At 32.5% G+C, this 18,913-nt stretch overlaps 2 protein-coding genes across 2 annotated transcripts; one reads left to right on the top strand and one right to left on the bottom strand.

Annotated features, from left to right (window-relative positions):
• Positions 1-7,386: 7,386 nt before the first annotated feature.
• Positions 7,387-7,644, top strand: LOAG_00987 (hypothetical protein; the record flags this gene model as incomplete). The annotated part of the gene is made up of 1 exon (XM_003136527.2): positions 7,387-7,644. One exon carries the CDS (start codon positions 7,387-7,389, stop codon positions 7,642-7,644), a length of 258 nt encoding a protein of 85 aa, XP_003136575.2.
• On the bottom strand, positions 7,571-17,850 carry LOAG_00986 (hypothetical protein; the record flags this gene model as incomplete). The annotated part of the gene is made up of 23 exons (XM_020445616.1): positions 7,571-7,593; positions 8,348-8,516; positions 9,234-9,372; positions 10,029-10,272; positions 10,514-10,572; positions 10,781-10,964; positions 11,210-11,356; positions 11,750-11,935; positions 12,106-12,257; positions 12,404-12,524; positions 12,799-12,891; positions 12,987-13,112; positions 13,434-13,624; positions 13,901-14,036; positions 14,126-14,203; positions 14,555-14,659; positions 14,980-15,117; positions 15,389-15,472; positions 15,554-15,725; positions 16,275-16,389; positions 16,785-16,875; positions 17,231-17,406; positions 17,763-17,850. The coding sequence occupies 20 exons, from the start codon at positions 17,848-17,850 to the stop codon at positions 10,072-10,074; spliced, it is 2,643 nt and encodes an 880-aa protein (XP_020303944.1). The 3' UTR covers positions 7,571-7,593; positions 8,348-8,516; positions 9,234-9,372; positions 10,029-10,071.
• Positions 17,851-18,913: the final 1,063 nt, after the last annotated feature.

Below are 18,913 nucleotides of genomic sequence, written 5' to 3'. Positions count from 1 at the left end.
AGGATGGAAACAAATTTCTATACAAAAAAGTATTTTAGAATTTGAAACTGATTGCCCTTACTGAAGAACTTCGATTTCTTCCAAAATTTCATTTTCTTCAGTTCTTTCAATATTTTTAAAATTTTAAATAATACATGGAAAGAAATCAAATTTCAATCGTTATAGTATGAAATATGCAAACAGACTGCTGCATTTTTTGTCTGCTATTCGCTTACACTGTCCCATTTGGATAATTTGAGAAAAAGATTAGTTGATTCAAAATTCGTATAAATTTAAAATCTTCCTGATGAGTATAATTCTAATGAAAGTGGAATAATTTCTCATTTTCATGTAGGGAAAAACGTGGTGAGAGGCAAAAGTCAAAGGGAACATAAGAAAATCAATAAATGCTAAAAACAGTTACAAAAAAATGAAATTTTACATTAGCTAGAAAATTATTCCATTCAAATTGACATCATTTGTTGTTGACCTTCAACTAAGCGAAAACTCAAGTTATTTGATCGAATAAATACAGATTATCAGAACTATCTGATCTAAGTACATACTTTTTGCCGCCAATGAAATATTATAGTAATTCAATTCAATGCAATTTATTACAAACAGCTCAAAAAGAAATCCAGCAGGCTAACTTTTTTTTTACATCATCCTATTGTTTAAAAACTAATATGAAATATTACAGTGATTAAATCCATTACAATTTATTTGTTACTTTAAAACCAAATTTGAAACACTTCGCTGATTCCTGATGTAAATGCAAAGTCCCACTTAAGATGAAAATACTTGAAAAAAATTGATAATAAACGAAAAAATCTCTTCGAATATATCTTTTACAACTGATTATTCCTCACTTTTTTTCTTAGTCAATTTAAAATATATCCATTGATAATATTTCATTTATATATAGTAACAATACTTCAATCAGATAGGAACATTGTCAAGAGGAAGATATATAGAAGTTGTGGGAATATGACGGTAAGTAAAGGCTAGCCGTATGACCTTATATCATCGAAAAGAGGGAAGAATAGAAGATGGAAAACTAGTTTGGAATAATATGATACAGCATCCTCATTGAACAATAAAAATGTGGAATCGATAAAGGAATGTATCTTTCCCTTTGCTTCATAAAGGAGACTACAACTGTTATGATAGTTTAAAGAAGCACATGAAAATGTATTTCTCTTTCGTTATGAAAACTATAAAAATACAAATGTATAATGATGAATTCTATTCATAAACAGGAAAAGAATAGAGATATATTGTTTTATCTGAAATACATCAATGAATATTAGGATAAAGAATTGGTTTAAAAAAAGTGAACAAGAAGCTAAATTATTGTTTAAAAACTTCCTATTGTTTGAAAACTAGTGATGAGATATTACAGTGATTAAATCCATTACAATTTATCTAATACTTTAAAGCCAAATAATAAATTAATTTGAAACACTTCGCCGATTCCTGATGTAAATGCAAGGTTCCACTTAAGATGAAAATAGTTTTCGAGAAAGTGTTCATCAGATGTGACAGGTCTCGACATTATCTTCTAGTTTTATAAGTTCCACATTTATTTTAGCAAAATGTTTACCTCGTACTGTCAACAAGGAAAATTAATGGCGCTTCAATAGTGCTGAAGATTTGCATAACTATATGATGGTCAAAAGAAAAGTCAACATACTTTGAATTGTTTGCCATAACTTAAAATTCTTGAATATTAATATTTGTTCAACCAATTTTTCTTTTTTTTTCATCCCTGCTACTGAAGAGCTTTAAAATTGAAGTTAACAGGATTCAACTGGAAATGAAAAATCTAGTCGAAATTACAGCAGAACTGTGTTAATCTTTTACGATCCGCAAATGAAGGAAATGGCTGTCATGATATTACATTGGCATTGATTCATTTAATTACCGATAATTTCTAGTCAGTTCGACAAATTAACATGCCAAACGGTTGCTAAAATTTGAGACCATTTCGAACAAAAGCTTCATCAAATTATTCTCGTTTTTAAAACATCTTTTTCATATGTTAGTTCTCTTGTTCTGAAATAAATTCAATCTGTTATACTAAAATTCTAAAATTCCACATTCAAAAAAATTTCAAAAGGACTATTGAAACCATCAAGCTCTTTCAACAGTAGAAAAGTGATTAAAAAATCTCGTATTATGTATGCCATTTTTAAACTGAAATTATGAAAATAAGTTCCTAAATTCCAAAATATCGGCAAGAGACTTTAAAAATCAAAGATCGTTTTTATCGACTGAAAATTAAAATGAACGACGGAGAGGAAGGAATTTCGCAAAGTTAAAATGCCGAGGGATAGAAAACGAAGTTGATTTAACCGCCTGCAGTAGCGACGTAAACTGCATGCTGAATGCAAACATTTAAAGAGACGTGTGATTTTCTTAATTACATTAGTTAGCTAAGCTATCATTCAATTACAGTTGTTGATACTTCAATTTGAAATTTTTGTTTTTTCCTCCTTTTTTTTCCACTTTGCAAATCTCCTATATTAATAGGATAAAAAGGAATGAATATGGGAAAAAAAGAATTTGAAGGACAGACAAATAATGACATTTTGATTATCTCTCTTTACATCTCTCTCATGAATTTAGTTCAAATCAAATTCGACCATATAACGAACAAACAAATAATAAGATCTTCAGTAAATATGTAAAAGAATACTCAGCCAATTAACAACCAACAGTAATGACAATAATAAGGAATCGACCATTAACAAATGAGGGAAGAAATGAAAACCCACAGTAAATGAATTCTTAACAAACCACCAAACTTCTCAGTATCATAATCTGCATGACAAACATATCTACGTACACACAGGCACACCATACATGTACCACACATACATGTATACGCACCCGTGCACATACACGCACACACGCATGGTAAGAGGTATATGAGAACAAAAGGCGGTGATAATGTTGTTTCATCATATGACAAACTAGTTCCATTTGCATGTGTCGGAAAAGATAATCTGCTGAATTCGGTTTTCGACGAGAGAGATTTATTCAGGATATAATGTTGTTTTTGCACAATATTACTAGTTAACAACAAAAAAGGTGTAAAATATAAACGTATATATTATGCGGAGAATTGGTAAGCAGTAATGAGTTATACAATAAGCAAGCAATATGATCAACTAGCAAATCCCTTGTCGTCTTCGATAATAGTTGACTGTCGTTTTGTTAATAGGTTGCGTAATGGTTGAGATATAAGAATTCGTCCTTCGTTGAGCTGGGGATATTTTACAGGAAATATTTCTGGCGAAAAGAAGGTATATTGCAGTCTGTTATTCAATGGTGGCAGATATGCGAAGAGGATTTTAGTTTGCTTGATTGTAAAGAACTAAACTGTTTCGGATTTTTCCTTATTATGTATGTAAGGATTAGGAAGTTTCGTAAACTCCATTGGGATTATCATGGAGGTATGGCTGCCTTTAGGCATTGTCCATTGTGTAGGTACAATGGATATCATTGTCCATGGTGTAGATACTGAGATGTCTATTATTCATTGTTAGCTTATATTCTCTTCATTGCTTTAATTTTACAAGATTTCATCACCTTGTCTGTTAAATATTGTGGGAATTTTGTTTGAACACGCTTTAATTTCGACAATCCGACAGCATATATCCTCTTCCTTGTCCCGTTTTTTTTCTCCTTTCATTTTCTCTCATTCTCAATAAAGTGACGTCGTATTCATTTATTATCCAACCAAAACCGGTCATTAATCTTCAACTAATACAATTTTACTAGAAGTGACACGAAATCAGATACTTGAAATCAAACTTTTCCTTAGTATATTTATCATCCTCTTATATTTCTCTGCAATATTCCCACTAATATACTGGCCATTTCACAATTCCCTTAATAATTTGTGAGATACTATCTCGAAATTACTGAAGATATATTTCTAGAATTACCTCGAGAGAGTAAGGATCAAAAGTACGAACTATTACAGTAATGATATAATTATAGGAAACAAATGTATGAATGAATCAATTTCATTCTGACAACTGGATGGGACGTTAATTTTGGTATATTATTGGTTTTATAGATGTAGTTACAGTACGGCTGCAAAGTTAAGCAAATATTCCAAACAGTTGTCACGTTTGTCTTGTTATGCCCAATTAATCAAATTTCTGAATCTAATACGAACATTTGGATGGAAGAAAAACCAATTTTAATAGGAAATAATTATACCCCAAGATAACGGTATAGGAAATTCAGATACCTCAAGAGAACTAAAGTTTTTGTTTAATTAGTGATAACTAGACAATGAGTAAATAGATATCAAACAAAAATATCACTGGACAACCTGTATGATCATACAAGTTGAGTCTAAAAATTTATAACAATGCTTCATGAATCTAAAGTAGGACCAAAGATTATATATCAGCATGGTTCGAAAAGTTTTTGATGAAATAAAAAAACGTAAGAGGATTTCCAAAACATTGATTAAATAAAAAACGTAAGAGGATTTCCAAAACATTGATTAAATTTCCGACAACATTTCTACAAAATTACTGCTATAAATCAAACTTTGTTTATCAAAATTTCGTTATTATCACAAATCGAACTTTATCTGCCTATCACAACTTTATTCAGGATGACTTCAAATAAAAGGATAATTTGGAAAAGGTGAAAAAAAAGGAAAAATTCAACTGTGTAAAACTATCCGAAAGATTCTCTCAAACAAATACCACCCAACAAATCATTTCCCTACTCATTACGTCTTCCGCCAAATAACTATTTACCATTTGAAAATAATGAAGATTAAAATCCAAATTTTATTGACAGAAGAAATGAAGGAAAACTGAAAGAGGATAGGAATGACGGGAAACAATAAAAAAATTAAAGACATTGGGGAAATTTGGTTTTGCAATGTTTATTTAATAATAACTGCATATAAGAAGGGATCCATTGTTCTCGTTGTTCTGCTTATTTGCTTAAAAAAGAGGAAAAGTCAAAAAGTCGAAGATATTCCCAAAAATTCTTAATGTATCATACCATCAAACTTTTGCAAAACGAATTTATTTTAAAAAGAAAAGTGAAATGGACTTAAAATAACTGGATAGCACATTTCAGTTTGATGTAAGAAAACCGCAACTAGAAAAAAAGTGATGGATCAAATTTCATCTATTTTTTTTTACTTTCAATTTTTTTTTTTTACTTTTTTCTTTCAAACATGTTTTCCGAAAATTCTGAACCTCATTTCAAGAAAATAATGAATTGTACGATGAATTTCGCTAATCAATTAAAAGATAATTTAGAAATAATGTTCACTCATCAACTGAAATAATAGAGAAAGCGAGAGATGACAAATAAATTCATGGATGACCAAATATTTAATTGATTAAAAAATTTTGCAAGATATATTTTACAAACCTCGTCCTTTTGTTAGCGCAATGAAGAAGCGGAAGAGCGAAATGATATTCACAAAATTACATCTCTCACGGTGTGCTGCGTTCATGCAGTGAGACCGATATACGATTTCCAATTTCTATTTGACGGGTAACATCCATATTAGCGCAATCCAACATTTCAATTTACGTAAATTTTAGCTTAAATAATTCCTTTTAACAAAGTCAGAAAAAAATTTGCAAATATTCAAAAAAGAAAAACAGCATGGAAATCATTCCGTATATTCGATTTCTCCACAACACAAAAGCAAAATTAAAACCGCTTGAAAATCATAAAATGTAGTATGCAACTAATTGTCCCACCATCACATCAAAAACGACACACCAAGATACCACGATGACATTCTAATTTCATTTCATATTGAGCTATTAGATATACTGTTGACGCAATTTAGTAAGAGGGGAAAAAAAGAAAAAATTTTGAAAATCGGCTGGTTGATTAACCATCATTTTTATATTGTCGGATATAATTTTTACACCATGTCCTCATCTTCTCAGTTCCGTCCCTCACCTCTCATATAATCTCGCTCTTCTCACATTTATAAATAAGTGAAGATTGCAAAAATAGTAAGAATCAAGTAAGATAAGTCGACTTACATCGATAATAATATCAATATGCTATACGTAATTTTATTGAATTTACATTGCAGCAAGGCAAGGTCAATATTGTAGTAGATATAAACAGACAGAACACAAAACAGGATGAGCCTACACTTTACATGTAAATCAATAGATGTTGTAAACATAAACCATTGCTGTAAAAATAAAATGCTACCTTACATAATTTCGCTTCTCAATATGTATTTTCCAACACTAGCTTACACTCTCAAAATTTGAATATACAATATAATGTATACTTAATTATACATATATATATATATATACATATAACATTTATATTTATATTTACATATACATTATGTATATATATATACATATATATACAATGTATATATAAATTATGTACATAATATATATAACATAATGTAATATATAATATATATAACATAATGTACATAATATATATAAATAATGGAAGCTCAAAATTTCACAACGAACAAAAGCATAATTTTTCTTTCCACATGAATGAGAATTTTTCAAGCAGTTTTGAACAGTCGTAATTTGTTATTAAGACAGTCCATACCTTAACAATAAATTACGATTGCTCGATAAGTTCTTGATGTTATTAAACGCTTAAAGCACTTCGAGTTTTCCAGTGCTTCTTCCATCAAGCACCTAAAAAGTCCAATAAGTGCACACACACTTTAATAAAACAAGGAAAAAGAAAACGTTAGGAAAAAAACTAGAAATCAAGACATACACACCATGTACATTCACACAGAAAATCATTTCGAAAATTGGTAGAAATCATATCCAATTTCAAATTGTATATCTTTATAAAGTGTATACTTATGTGACAAATGGAAAATCTACGAATTAATCAAAACAGATGGATTCCTCCGAAGGAATTCACACTGTTTTAAATGCACTTATGTTTGCTTTTCAGCATAGTTTAGACTGAAATATGTAGGAATTACAGATATTTCATGGTGAAATTTAGAATCAAATAATTTTATAAAGATCTTTAATCGAATAACCAAATTATATTCCAGGTAACAATGTTTAAATCAACTGCCAATTTATAAAGAATTGGAACAACCATGAAAAACTCACACCGATTCACTCAAATCATTCGCTTAACAGCGCGCTTCGATTCGGTTCAACTCAGTACTACCATCTATGCATCATCAAGCCCTTATTAAACGACCTTAATCAAATTCCTACCAAAATTTCCTTATGAACAGAACGAAGAACAACCCAGTGATCAAGTTTATCGTGATATCTCTAATTGTTTTGCAACGTATACAAAAATTAAATCATCATTTAGTAAAACCTTTCCCAAAGTCTGTGTCATTCGTCAAAAAACTTGCATGGCAATGTATTATTTGGTGCCATGAGCCGAGAGATGTCTACCAACGCAACCAGCAAAGCAAAACTGGACGACAAAATCAAAGGCATAGATCTGACGCCATCTGCCAAGAAAAGAATAAGTCAACAGTATGAGGTCCAAGAAAAGAATTATCGAAGAAAGAAACTGAACTTTGGTACACTCGAACCAATCAACGAAAAATGGTTGGAAAATATTCAGGAATTCGTAACCCTGCAAAAAAGAAAAAATGCGAAGAGTGTCGAAGAAAGAATGCGAGGATGAACATATTGTCGCGTACAGACGCGAAGTTCCGTGGTAAAGGAAAATATAAAGAATAATAAGTGAATGTGTAGTGATGTACTAATATGCATGTACTAAGTTGGATTGTGACTAAGATTAAAATCATCCAAAGCCTTTTCTATATGAGTAGGGCGCTATCACTACATAGAATTATGCATGTGCTCAATGTTTAACAATATACCCTAAGCGTCCTACACCTTTACGCTAACAAAGAGCTTTACCAATGTACACCAATAAGGAGCGCTTTATCAGCATGAACTAACAAAGGCGCTAATCCTTGTAATCATAAAACCAATCTTTGAAGGATGTACATATAAACCCTGCAGATAGAAGGAGGACATTCTTCCTTTTTCTTATTCGCCAAATTGATGTTCTCGAAATTCATCTTGCGGCGTTTTTGGAACTAGCTTAAAGTGTTGTGTTTGTAATTCCTAATTATTATGCTACGCTAACATTGTTGGTTTATCTATTAGTTCAAGTATCCAATTTTGAGGTAGAAGTAAAGAAAAATTTGCAGTTCTGTGTCACGTTGCGCAGGATACTTCCAAAAATACAAAAATTTTCCATCTTAGGTATTTTAAAATGAATAAAGGACGAAAGAGATGCTATTATAACTCTATGTACAATAATGATTACGAATTAGCACTATTTCAGCGCCTGAGCCAAGACTAAATAAAAAACTAACCCGACAACAAGTGTCATCCCAAACAGCTTGTGAGACAACAGTAAATTTACTTCAATTGCCACTCCCAACATTCACTAGTGACGAAAAAACTGAAGAGAATTATAGAGCAGCTTTTATGCTACAGTGCATTTTCAAGCTGTACCAGATATTCCAAAATTGATTTTTCTATCTGAAAGAAGATGCTTCTTAAGCCACCAGAGACTATGATCCTGTTTCCAACGAACTATGACAACGAAACTTAGATTTTTAATTAAAAAATTTGGAGTATCATCTATTAAAAGAATCATTTTATAATGATTTACATTCCTTTAACAGAAGTGAACGAGAATAGAAAATTGAAGCGATTGGAAAAATACTTCGACAGTTAGAAGCTATGAGTGAGGATCTAGAACACTCTAGATTGCAGTGTTGGATATTAGATAACGTCGAAGGAACGAAAAAATGACTAGAAGTCTTTAGTGGTGAAAAGGAAATCAACGGAGTCTGAGCTAAACGAATCTCACGTAGCACTAGAAGAGAAGCTTCTGCTTTAGCTGAATCAGGCAGCTCAGAACAAATGGTTTATGAAGACTACAAATTTAAAGAAAATTCCCAAAGATAGTAAGACAAAAAGATCTTGTGTCTTATGTAATAAGGATTATTGGGACAATGAATTTAAACCTTATCCCAATCACAAACAACGAATGGAAAGTCTGAGAGAAAGATGCTTGCCTTAACTATCTTCAAACAAGGCATAGACAAATGATTGTGGGAGAAGGAAATATTTATGTATTCTATTGCAAAGGTCCTCATAATATTGCACTGCGCTATGTCAAATACAAGGATGGGTTCAGAAAGCAGGACCAATCAAAGGAAAAATGGATTCAACAACTATAACTAATTCAACCATTGAACGAAAATAGCAGAATCATCCTTGATTTTCGCTAAGCTCGAATCATCCCAATAAGAGGTCCCTGTATCCTGATTAGAATTATTAGCAATATTCATTGCAATATGGACAGCAGTTTGCAATAAAGTAATTGGATCTGAAAAACATAATAAACTTACGGTCAAATTTCAAATGTGCGCTACATTATATAAAAGATGATTCCAAACTACTAGTAAGAATTGTATAAAATTGAGCCAAAGAAATATGAAATTCTTATTTCGTTATATTTCAAGTAAGCACAACCCAGTTGATATGGCAACAAATGCACTTTCTCATGAAACTTTAAATTTAAGAACTGCGATGGGAAGGACCGCTATGGTTAAAAAAAGAAGGAATTGTTTGACCAAGGTGAGCAAGATCCCAAAAATTCCATTTTTCCAAAAAATTCTGGAAATTCCGAAAGATTTCAAAGGATTCATGAAGATTCCATCAGAGGATTCCATGAACAGAGAAAGAAAAACTATTGCGAAGGTCATCGTCAAATTCTTAAAAAAGGTTCTGAAACTGGCAAAAATGTAAAATACAAGAATTAAGATACTTTAGGACACACTGAAAGTTGGTCACAGTTGGTGCATTGGTTTATAGTGTCCATTTTACTGACTGCTATCGAGATGGAATTTAACCGATTTAATTCAGTCTGTTTTTTGCGTATTAAAACTTCCATGACAAATTCATAAGGGAACTCTCCTTACAATATCACTTAAATTTCCTTAAATTAAACCTTTCCTCAAATCCACAATATTTGCCACTTACTCTGGTTAATATTCTACAGACGTTTTTTCCTTCGAATGAACATTTAACAAGTATCATTATCAGAACTTTCTTCTGATAACTGTAATTCTCCGGAAGCAAAATTATTTTCAGCAATTCTCGTTCCAGTTAACTTTTTCCGTTTATTCATCAGAGCAGTGGTCGACCCTTTCCCGCTTTTCGCCGATTTTCCCACAACAGGCTTAATTGGTCGTTTCCTTTTCAGTTTTTTATTTGTTCTCATCTTCTGGAAATGGTTCATAACCTTTAGATGAGTTCCATTTCCTTCAACAACAATTTCACTAATGTCCATCTCCCGTCATTCCTCTGGGGTCCTTCAAAAATGTACTTTTTAATAAATGATAGTGCAGTGGATTACCAAATATCAAGATGAAATACCTCAAGAAACTTCTTTACCCTGATTCAACTCTCCCTATCAGCGACATTTTAATCGTAAATTGCTTAGAGTACTTCAGTATAAAAGCTACCTTCATTTCTGCAGCACAGTTATTTTCAGCACTTCCCAATAAAGGTTGATTTTGAGAGTCTGAAAAAAAAAATGAAGGTACCTTAAAATGAATCAAATTACATCCAAGAAATACAACGTTCTCTGAAGACGATATAGCGGAAGAAAAAAAAAAAACACACACACACGAAACGTGAAGGTATACGAAGAAAAAATGGACGAAAAATGCGAGTAAAAATTGAAAAGATGAAAATAAAAAAAAGGACGTGCAACCGAAATTCAAGCATACTTTTAATAGTAACTAAACGTTGTAGGGCAGCCTTGACTCGCGCTGTCAGAAATAAACGTTGATCTTGTTCAGATTTTTGCAAACGATGAGAAAATGATGTGATATGCATCTGGTACGACTGCCCACTTCCACCAGCTGCCGGATTCAAATACTCGTTCCACCTCAGCAATGAGTGATTTGTTTGCTAAAACTTCACTGTCATAGACTTAAGCTTATTAATTAAAACAAATGGATGAATAGCGAACAGAGGACAGTCTCTTTTTACTCAACCTAATATTCCAGAAGAGTGAAGGTGGATTGTCAGTAGAAAATGATCACATTTTTCAAGTAGGGTAAATCATGATGTGTATAATGGGTATAAAATTATGTTTAAAAAAATTACATAACCGTTAAAAATTAAAGCAGAAAAAGAAATTTTTTTATCGCTACCTTCTCCAGATGCTTCCTATCCCATCCCAACTTCTCCCAAACAAATGATTCCAACTCTTCGGTATTAATATTCCGCCATTTTGGCTTCTCCATTGAATTGTCAACCAAAGGTTTTGCATATGCGTTGAATACTTCACGAGAAGGGAACTAAAAGGTTTTTTTTTCGCACTTATTTCGAGTTAGACAAGTAACAGATTTGTTCTAACTTTGTCTCTCTCTCATAATTCGTTCATTTTCAAATCTCATTTACATAAATTCCATTGTTTCGTATGTAACTCCTCTACAAGTACCTCACCCTATTTCTTACTCTGAATAATGGCAAGCTTTATAATTCCCTAAAATCCAACTACCAGTCAATCCATCGAATCCCAATGGATACATCTTATAGCAGAAGTGACTGTCGAGGTGGATGACTCGTCTAGAAAACGAAATATTGCATAACCACCAGTATGTAGTTTAAGTGAAAACTACTATAAAATGAGAGTTATCAATTTGCTATCAATAAACGTTTCCATTAAAATAAGTATCGAAGAAACATACCGCCTCCAGGGTTTCAGTAGCGTTATTTTTCTCAATTAATCGTCTTAACTTCAACCGTCGTGTGTTCTCCATGGATTTCTTTTTCTGCATATCCTGCTCATTGTTAGAACCACAACTTGGTGGCAAATCATTCCAACTACCATGGCGATTTAACCACGCCGAAATGCGATGTAAGTTTTCAAAAGCCTGCAATAGTTCGAAAAAATATGGCAAAAAAAAAATGAAACCAGCTTCATTGACTTTGCATCTTTACAAATATTTCGCATAAATATGTAAAGGTAAAATTCCAAAATAGTATGTACGACAACAGTCATAAGCATCGGAAGAAAAAAATTCAAAGAACCACAGCACAAAACCTGTTCAGAAGGTTCAGTATCTACTTGTCGCGAAACAGTGGCAAACTCTGAAATCAGTTCCAATGCTGCAACGACTCCAACACCTCCTAAACCGCTGGTATAATCCCCACCGGACAGTAAAGCTATTTGCACTGCTTCCCAACGTGACAAGCCTAGAATTACATACACTGAAATCAGACTTACGCAACAAAGCAGGATGCAATTTGTTTGAACCACGTGAACAATTAAAATGAGCTCCAAACCATTATTTATATTTCTGGTCAAACGATGGAAATTATCTAATTGATTATGAATTCACCTAATTGATTATGAATAGTTTCCATAGAGTACATTTGTAACCTTCGCTTTTGATTGAACATATTTTTGTAAACCATAGCGGCTCCAAATGACCAAACATCGGAATCATCGCTGATAATTCCCTATGAAAAAGCATTCTATTTTTAATAATAATTTCTTCATCAGGATGGTTCGATTACAAGATTCGTGCTCTAAAAGAGCTGGAATTACAAGAGGTCTTTTTAAATGCGTTTTACAATGGTATTTGTTAAAATCGTTCCATTCTAACAGGCTCTTGTTACATTGTGATGGTGCTTTTGCTATTTGTCAGATGAAGCATACTTTTAAGTCAGTAGTTAGAGGTGAGGTTGCAACATCCGAAAAATGCTAATGTAGTTATTGAAAAAAGAAACATACATGAACGAGACCCAGTCTTTCAAGTTCACAACATTGAGCTTCGGCTTCACCGGGAGCAATGACGTACGGTATCCCGCAAATACGCAAAAGATCCTGAAAAAAGAAAATTCGAATTCCCGAAAAACTTAACTTGGTGTGATAAGAAGCAAATTATTCAAGTTACACAAACTAAGAAGTGAACGAAAAACCTGACAATCCTTATAAACTCCTTCTTCTCGTGTCGAAGCAAAAATGTCTGCATCATCGACTGGATTAATGCGTATCGACGAACTTTGAGCTACCGATTCTTCTTGTGCGTTGTCAACATTTCTGTTCTAAAATATCTTCAGTAACTACCTGTAGTGATTGCAATTAATGTTATGACAATTTGCTAAATTAAAGTAGCTTACATCATAGCGAAGAAAAGAAAGACTCACTGATAAAATTCTATGTAATTACCTGATAACTACAAATGCAGGAATAAAAGAAAGGAGTATCAAAAGAAGCATTAAAAAAGTAATAAAAATAAAAGGAAAGAACTGAAAAAAAAAGTAAATAAAAATAGAGGGAAAAAATAAAAACAGAAAAAAATAAAAACAGCAAAAAATAAGAACAGAACTAAAGAACTGAAAATTCCACAACGAATCCTTTCTTACCTTTTCACCGATGCATTCCTTATCGTTAATGAGACATTCCTTTGGTGCAGATTCTGTCGAATCTTTGACACTTTTCGTACTAGATGAAGGGTCATCGACTTTCTCGGAAAAATGTTCTGATAATTCAGAAAGCACTTCAACAAAGTCATCACTGGTTTCGCTTGACAATGACCATGTATCGTGGTGTAAATCTAAAAGATTGGCAAACTCAATTCACATTGAAAGAAATATAGACAGGCAGTGAGCTATAGACAATAAAGAACTATTTTGTATGCCTGACAAGTTTTAGAAAAAAAACACGTAGAAACTACCCATACCCAGAAACCATCATTATATACAAACATAATACATCAATGACCTGATACTTTCTGAAACAAGCTTTTATAAAATTTTTTCAAAGTCATCAAAGACCTTAAACAATTACTTATGAAAAAATAAGAGAATAAGTTAACAAATTAAAGAGATACCTTTGCTCCTTTCAGTGAATGTTGTGCGTAAACGCTCGATCATATCTCCTTTTGATTCATGATTGTAGCCATGCACAGTCATTTGGAAATTGCTGCATTTCTGGGCTGAATTTTGAACAAGTGAAGCATATATGGCCTAAATGTACCGGTCATCCGTTTTTATTAATTCAGATCTCCGACAGATTAAAAGATTAATACTAAAATTAGATCTATTTATTCTCAAACCTGCTGCAAGGCGTCATCATTATCGTAATCATCATCATCAGGGAAACCTCCAACTTTGAGATCATCCGAATTATCAGCCTGAAAGTGACTTTACAAGAAAAACCTCCAGAATTTGATTTATGACTTTGTTCTACGAAATAATTTCTCTTTAAATGAACATATGGCCATATAAGCAATACCGAAATGCAAAAAGTCTTGCGTTTGAAATTTCTCTTTTCCCATAGCACTATTACTGCAATTAAAACAAGTATTTCAGTATTGTGAAAAAGTTGTTTTTTCAGCATTATGAAAAAAAGTGAGAATCTTACTATTCATCTTCTAAAGCAAGATCGAATTTGGCAGAAAATCAACAGAATGATAAAAATAAAAGTTTAATATTCAGAAAACAGATAAGAGAAGTAAATTTATGCACCCCATGAGAAAAAACACTCTCTTCGCATTTTCATCCTTTTCCACTTTAATTTTTTCTAGGAATGCTGGCCAAGCCAGTGAGTCCATTAAAACTTTCTTCTTCACCTTTTTTTCTTCATCAATCTGAAAACATTCGATATTTTGAGCTTATTTCTGAAGAATACATTCAATTACAAGTTTATTGACCTAACAGATTATACAAAACATTATGTTAGCAATGATAATGAACTAAAACTAATTAACTCTTGAAATGCTGCCATAGGAATATGGTCAAGCTTGAACTTCAATTAAAACTTGTCGGAGAGTTCTGCTACCGCTGTGCTTTAAAGCCTCAATGTTGTCAGGAGTAAAATAATGAGAATTGAAGGTCTTGCATACACTTCGAGTATATTTGCCCACTGATACTCAAAGAAAACTGCTCAAGATATTTTCAGTAAGCATACTATTTGCACTTCGTTGTCATCTGTTATTATATGCACTCTGTCCAAGCCTTCCATTGCTGCCAATTTGATATTGCTACTCGAGGAACTTTGTTGCCCATCCTCCGAGAATACCCTTAGTTTCAAAGCTTCATCCTTTAACTTAAAAAAAGCGAAATATAAACTGAGCAAAGTTTTAACCACGTAAGGTAGAAAGGAAAAACTAGCGGTGACGCAATATGAAATGGATGGATGTAAGGTCAGGTCATTGTAGATATAAAAATTGCAATAATGGATATGTAAAATAAGCGTTATCAGTTTATTTTAGCAGAAGGATAAAATTCCGATTCTCTATTATCTTCTACAAAAAGAGGAATTTAAACAGAAAGGAATTACAAAAAAATTAAATTTCGGAACTAAAGGAAACTTGTACCAACTGGAGCTGCTCATTTATCTGATTTCTTTTCAGCAGTCTGTCAATTTGCAAATTACTAAAAGCTTTTGAGTCGTCCGGAACCTGAAATCCCATTTTTTCAAAGGTAGTGAAAAATTCAGTCACTGCAAAACTTTATAGGAATTTTAAACAAAATTGTTTCACCTCTCTCAATTTGAGACCTCTAACTTTATCCCGGATAGCTAACAAATAATCAACGCGCTCATCGCGAGTAGTTAGGTTTTCAAACTCTATTTGATCGAATTCAGATGACCGTGATGAGTCAAAAGATGAATATGTCGTCACAGTTTCCTCATCCAACGTATTTTTATATTTTCTGGAATTGATTTTGATGAATTTTACCCTTCCTTTCTTTTTTCTATTTAAAAAGATAAAACAGTGCTTTTCCTTAATACCACAAGTAGAATTTTCGATTATGTGATTTGCAAATGAGTCCCAAGGTTTACGTTATGTGCAGGTTAATTTTTTGTTTAAATCCAAGTAAATGAATTCTTACCAAGTGATTACGGGCCAAAAAGAAGACAGGAAAGTCGTTAAAAATCGAAATTAACATCACTTACTGCTCTTTCCATCTTTTTTACTTTAGTGTAGCACTCTAGATAACTTAAAGGAAGATGGAGGAACCTATTAGGAAATTCACGAAGCAGTTATCAAATACATTCAAAAGAGAATAGACGGTCGCATCCTATAAACTGCCTTAAGAGAACTTCGTAAAAATTTACGAATAAATTTATCTTTATATATACCAAATACTTGGATCCTAAAGATTCGAACATCATTAAGACTCAAGTATTTGGTACATATAAAGTCTTTATTTATTTTGGTTTTTTAACGAAATAATATCCTGAAGACTATTCTAACGAACATTTCGTCCTTTGATGTTGATGGAATCGACGCATCGAACAAATCAACATCTCGGCGTTTTTTTGTTTGTGAAACAAATACCTCGCTTAATTCATTAACTCGTTGTTCACCACCGTCTGAAAAAATATTCCAAATAAGCGACTTATATGTTTGCAAAGGGAAAGGTTTTTTTTCTTACAAAGAAAAAAAGTGAAAACTTAGAAATCATCCATGGAATGTTAAAGGTGCTAAGTTGTGATTTTGAATGATTTCCTTTCCCAAACCCCAACAATCAATCCATTGATTCCTAATCTTCCTCAGTACTTTGACAGAGCAATCATTCAAAAACTGTTAACTCATAGCAATACTATTGCTTATTGTTATTAATATTTTTGCTCCTGTTTAAGACTTATCTATTAGTTAAATTAGATAAGGACTAGATGACATCAGAATAATATATAAAATACAAACTACACTCTACATCTTCCCTTTCCCGATGTTAAAGTTCTTTTAGATAAGAAAAAGTACAGACGTAGCTGTGAGGAGGCTAGCTGCTGTAGGACATGTTTCTGTGCTTTAGTCATCGTTAGTTCTTCCACATAACGTTTTACTTGTCGATCGCGCTAAAATCTTTTACCTGATATATAAGATATCCAACGACATTTAGTAGATCTGTCTATTTTATTACTGAATTCCCGTTTTCTAAAAAAACATTTTCTCAACCAAAAGGATTGTGAGTCATCCATCAAAAACCGATCCAGAGGAAGATATTGACTTAGCCATATTAATCTGACTATTCTGCCTTGAAGGAAATATAGTATCTAGAAACCTTAAAATTGCTTGAAAAAAAAGCCTCAGAAAGAACAAAATCTCAAATTTAAAAATATCTTCAATTGTCAAATTCATTATTTCCTTCGTGCAAATAAGTAATCTTCGAAGCTAAAATCTTCAAATATCCAGTAATAGTGAAAGAAATACCAGCAATTTCCTTTTGAATATGGGCACATTTGGGCCATCAAAAACAAACAGTGGCCTTATTTTGTAAAATAAAAGTTTCGCCAGACGTCGTAGCACTAGTGACAAATGTGGATATCTGGCATTATGCTGATGTTCCGAGTAACCATAGGCTGCTTGATGAAGCCAGATTGAAATATCTATAATGAGTAGAAAATTTCAGTGTAATAATGATAATAAGGAATTGATATATTCTGAGGCAATTTTAGGGTATTCCATTTTATTCCCACAAAAATTTTCATCAAAACAGTCTAAAATACGGAGTAGTCCATATTATCTAGAGTATCTAAATACGAATTACGTTAGTGCAAGCTCTACACAAAAATGAATATCTTTATTGTCAAATAACGCGAGAGTGCTCGCGCCATCCAAAGTATTTGACGTTATTTACGTCCAAAGCATAGCAATCAATCTCTAATGTCTTTCTTGTTCACGATAATTTGAAATAATCTGCAAATTTCGCAAAAGCTCATAGAAATAAAAATAAAGGACAAACCAACTGCAAGACGTTTTCCTTCGAGGGATTCCAAGATTACCGGCTCAGCTACAGGTTCCAGTACCTGCCATAATCCCTGTATACCCATACCTGTAATGTTCACTTTAACATCGATACAAAAGTAACATTCGTTGAAATCGAAAACTATTCTTAAATGAAGTATAATTTAAAGCTCAAACAATTCCATCATTCGCTTTTCAGTGCTACCAAAAATTTCCAGTTATTCCTAATGATTTTACTTTGCAGCTATCATAAACATTCCATAGATACCATCAGTTCCTGCAACTCTTACTTGCTCTCAATCTCTGCTACCATGCACCATTGTTAATATTATCAGCCTTATCTTTTCGGTTTTCCAATTAATTTTCAATCTTCAGTATCACATTACCTCTTGAATCCTTCCAATCACACTCAAATTTTCGCATATCTATTATCTTACAAATACCAGCAATCTCTATTTTCTCTATTTTCATCCCTCAGCAATCTCTACTTTCTCTGTTTTCATCCCTTAGTACCCTATCTCAAAAATACCATCGATTCTATACGACCTCAAAATACCACCGATCACTTCCAGTGGTATACTATCTCATAAATAAATACCTTTAATCTCTACAATATCTTAAAATTGGGCTCACCCACGACACGACTTAACTGCCCAACGCTATTCATTAAGCAGTAAGCAATGAAACCAAGGTGTGCAAAACTACTTGGAAGACTATAGAAGTTTTTTCCGACCAGGCAGCAATGAAAACCTCAGTCTCAACAGTATACCGACTGAGAAACTTCCGAAAAATTTCGAATAATCTGTAGGGTTTCCTTTCCCTACCAGAGTCTGAAGCTTTAAAATTAGTTTTAAATCTCATAAATCTATTTCAAAAAACTTGAATAAAACTCTCCGTCAGAAAAACACTTCCGAAAAATCCACTTTGATTGGTATGAAAATGGCTGCTGTATGCTTCGATTATCATTCTCCTGTTTTCTCGTTTCCGCGATCTGTCGAATTTAATTTTGTTCTTCTTCCGAACACTTTTAAACTCTCCTTACACTATGTTTGAGTCTGTAATACGATGGATATCAAATATCTCAAATATCGTTCGTCTTTCTTAAAAAAATTTCGGTTTTTCAATTTTTTTCGTGCTTTTTTTTCTAAT

The sequence above is a fragment of the Loa loa genome (genome assembly GCF_000183805.2).
Source record: "Loa loa unplaced genomic scaffold supercont3.99, whole genome shotgun sequence".
In the NCBI taxonomy this organism is placed as follows: domain Eukaryota; kingdom Metazoa; phylum Nematoda; class Chromadorea; order Rhabditida; family Onchocercidae; genus Loa; species Loa loa.
The sequence above is the reverse complement of the archived record's forward strand: the minus strand, read 5'-3'. Positions and strand labels throughout refer to the sequence as shown.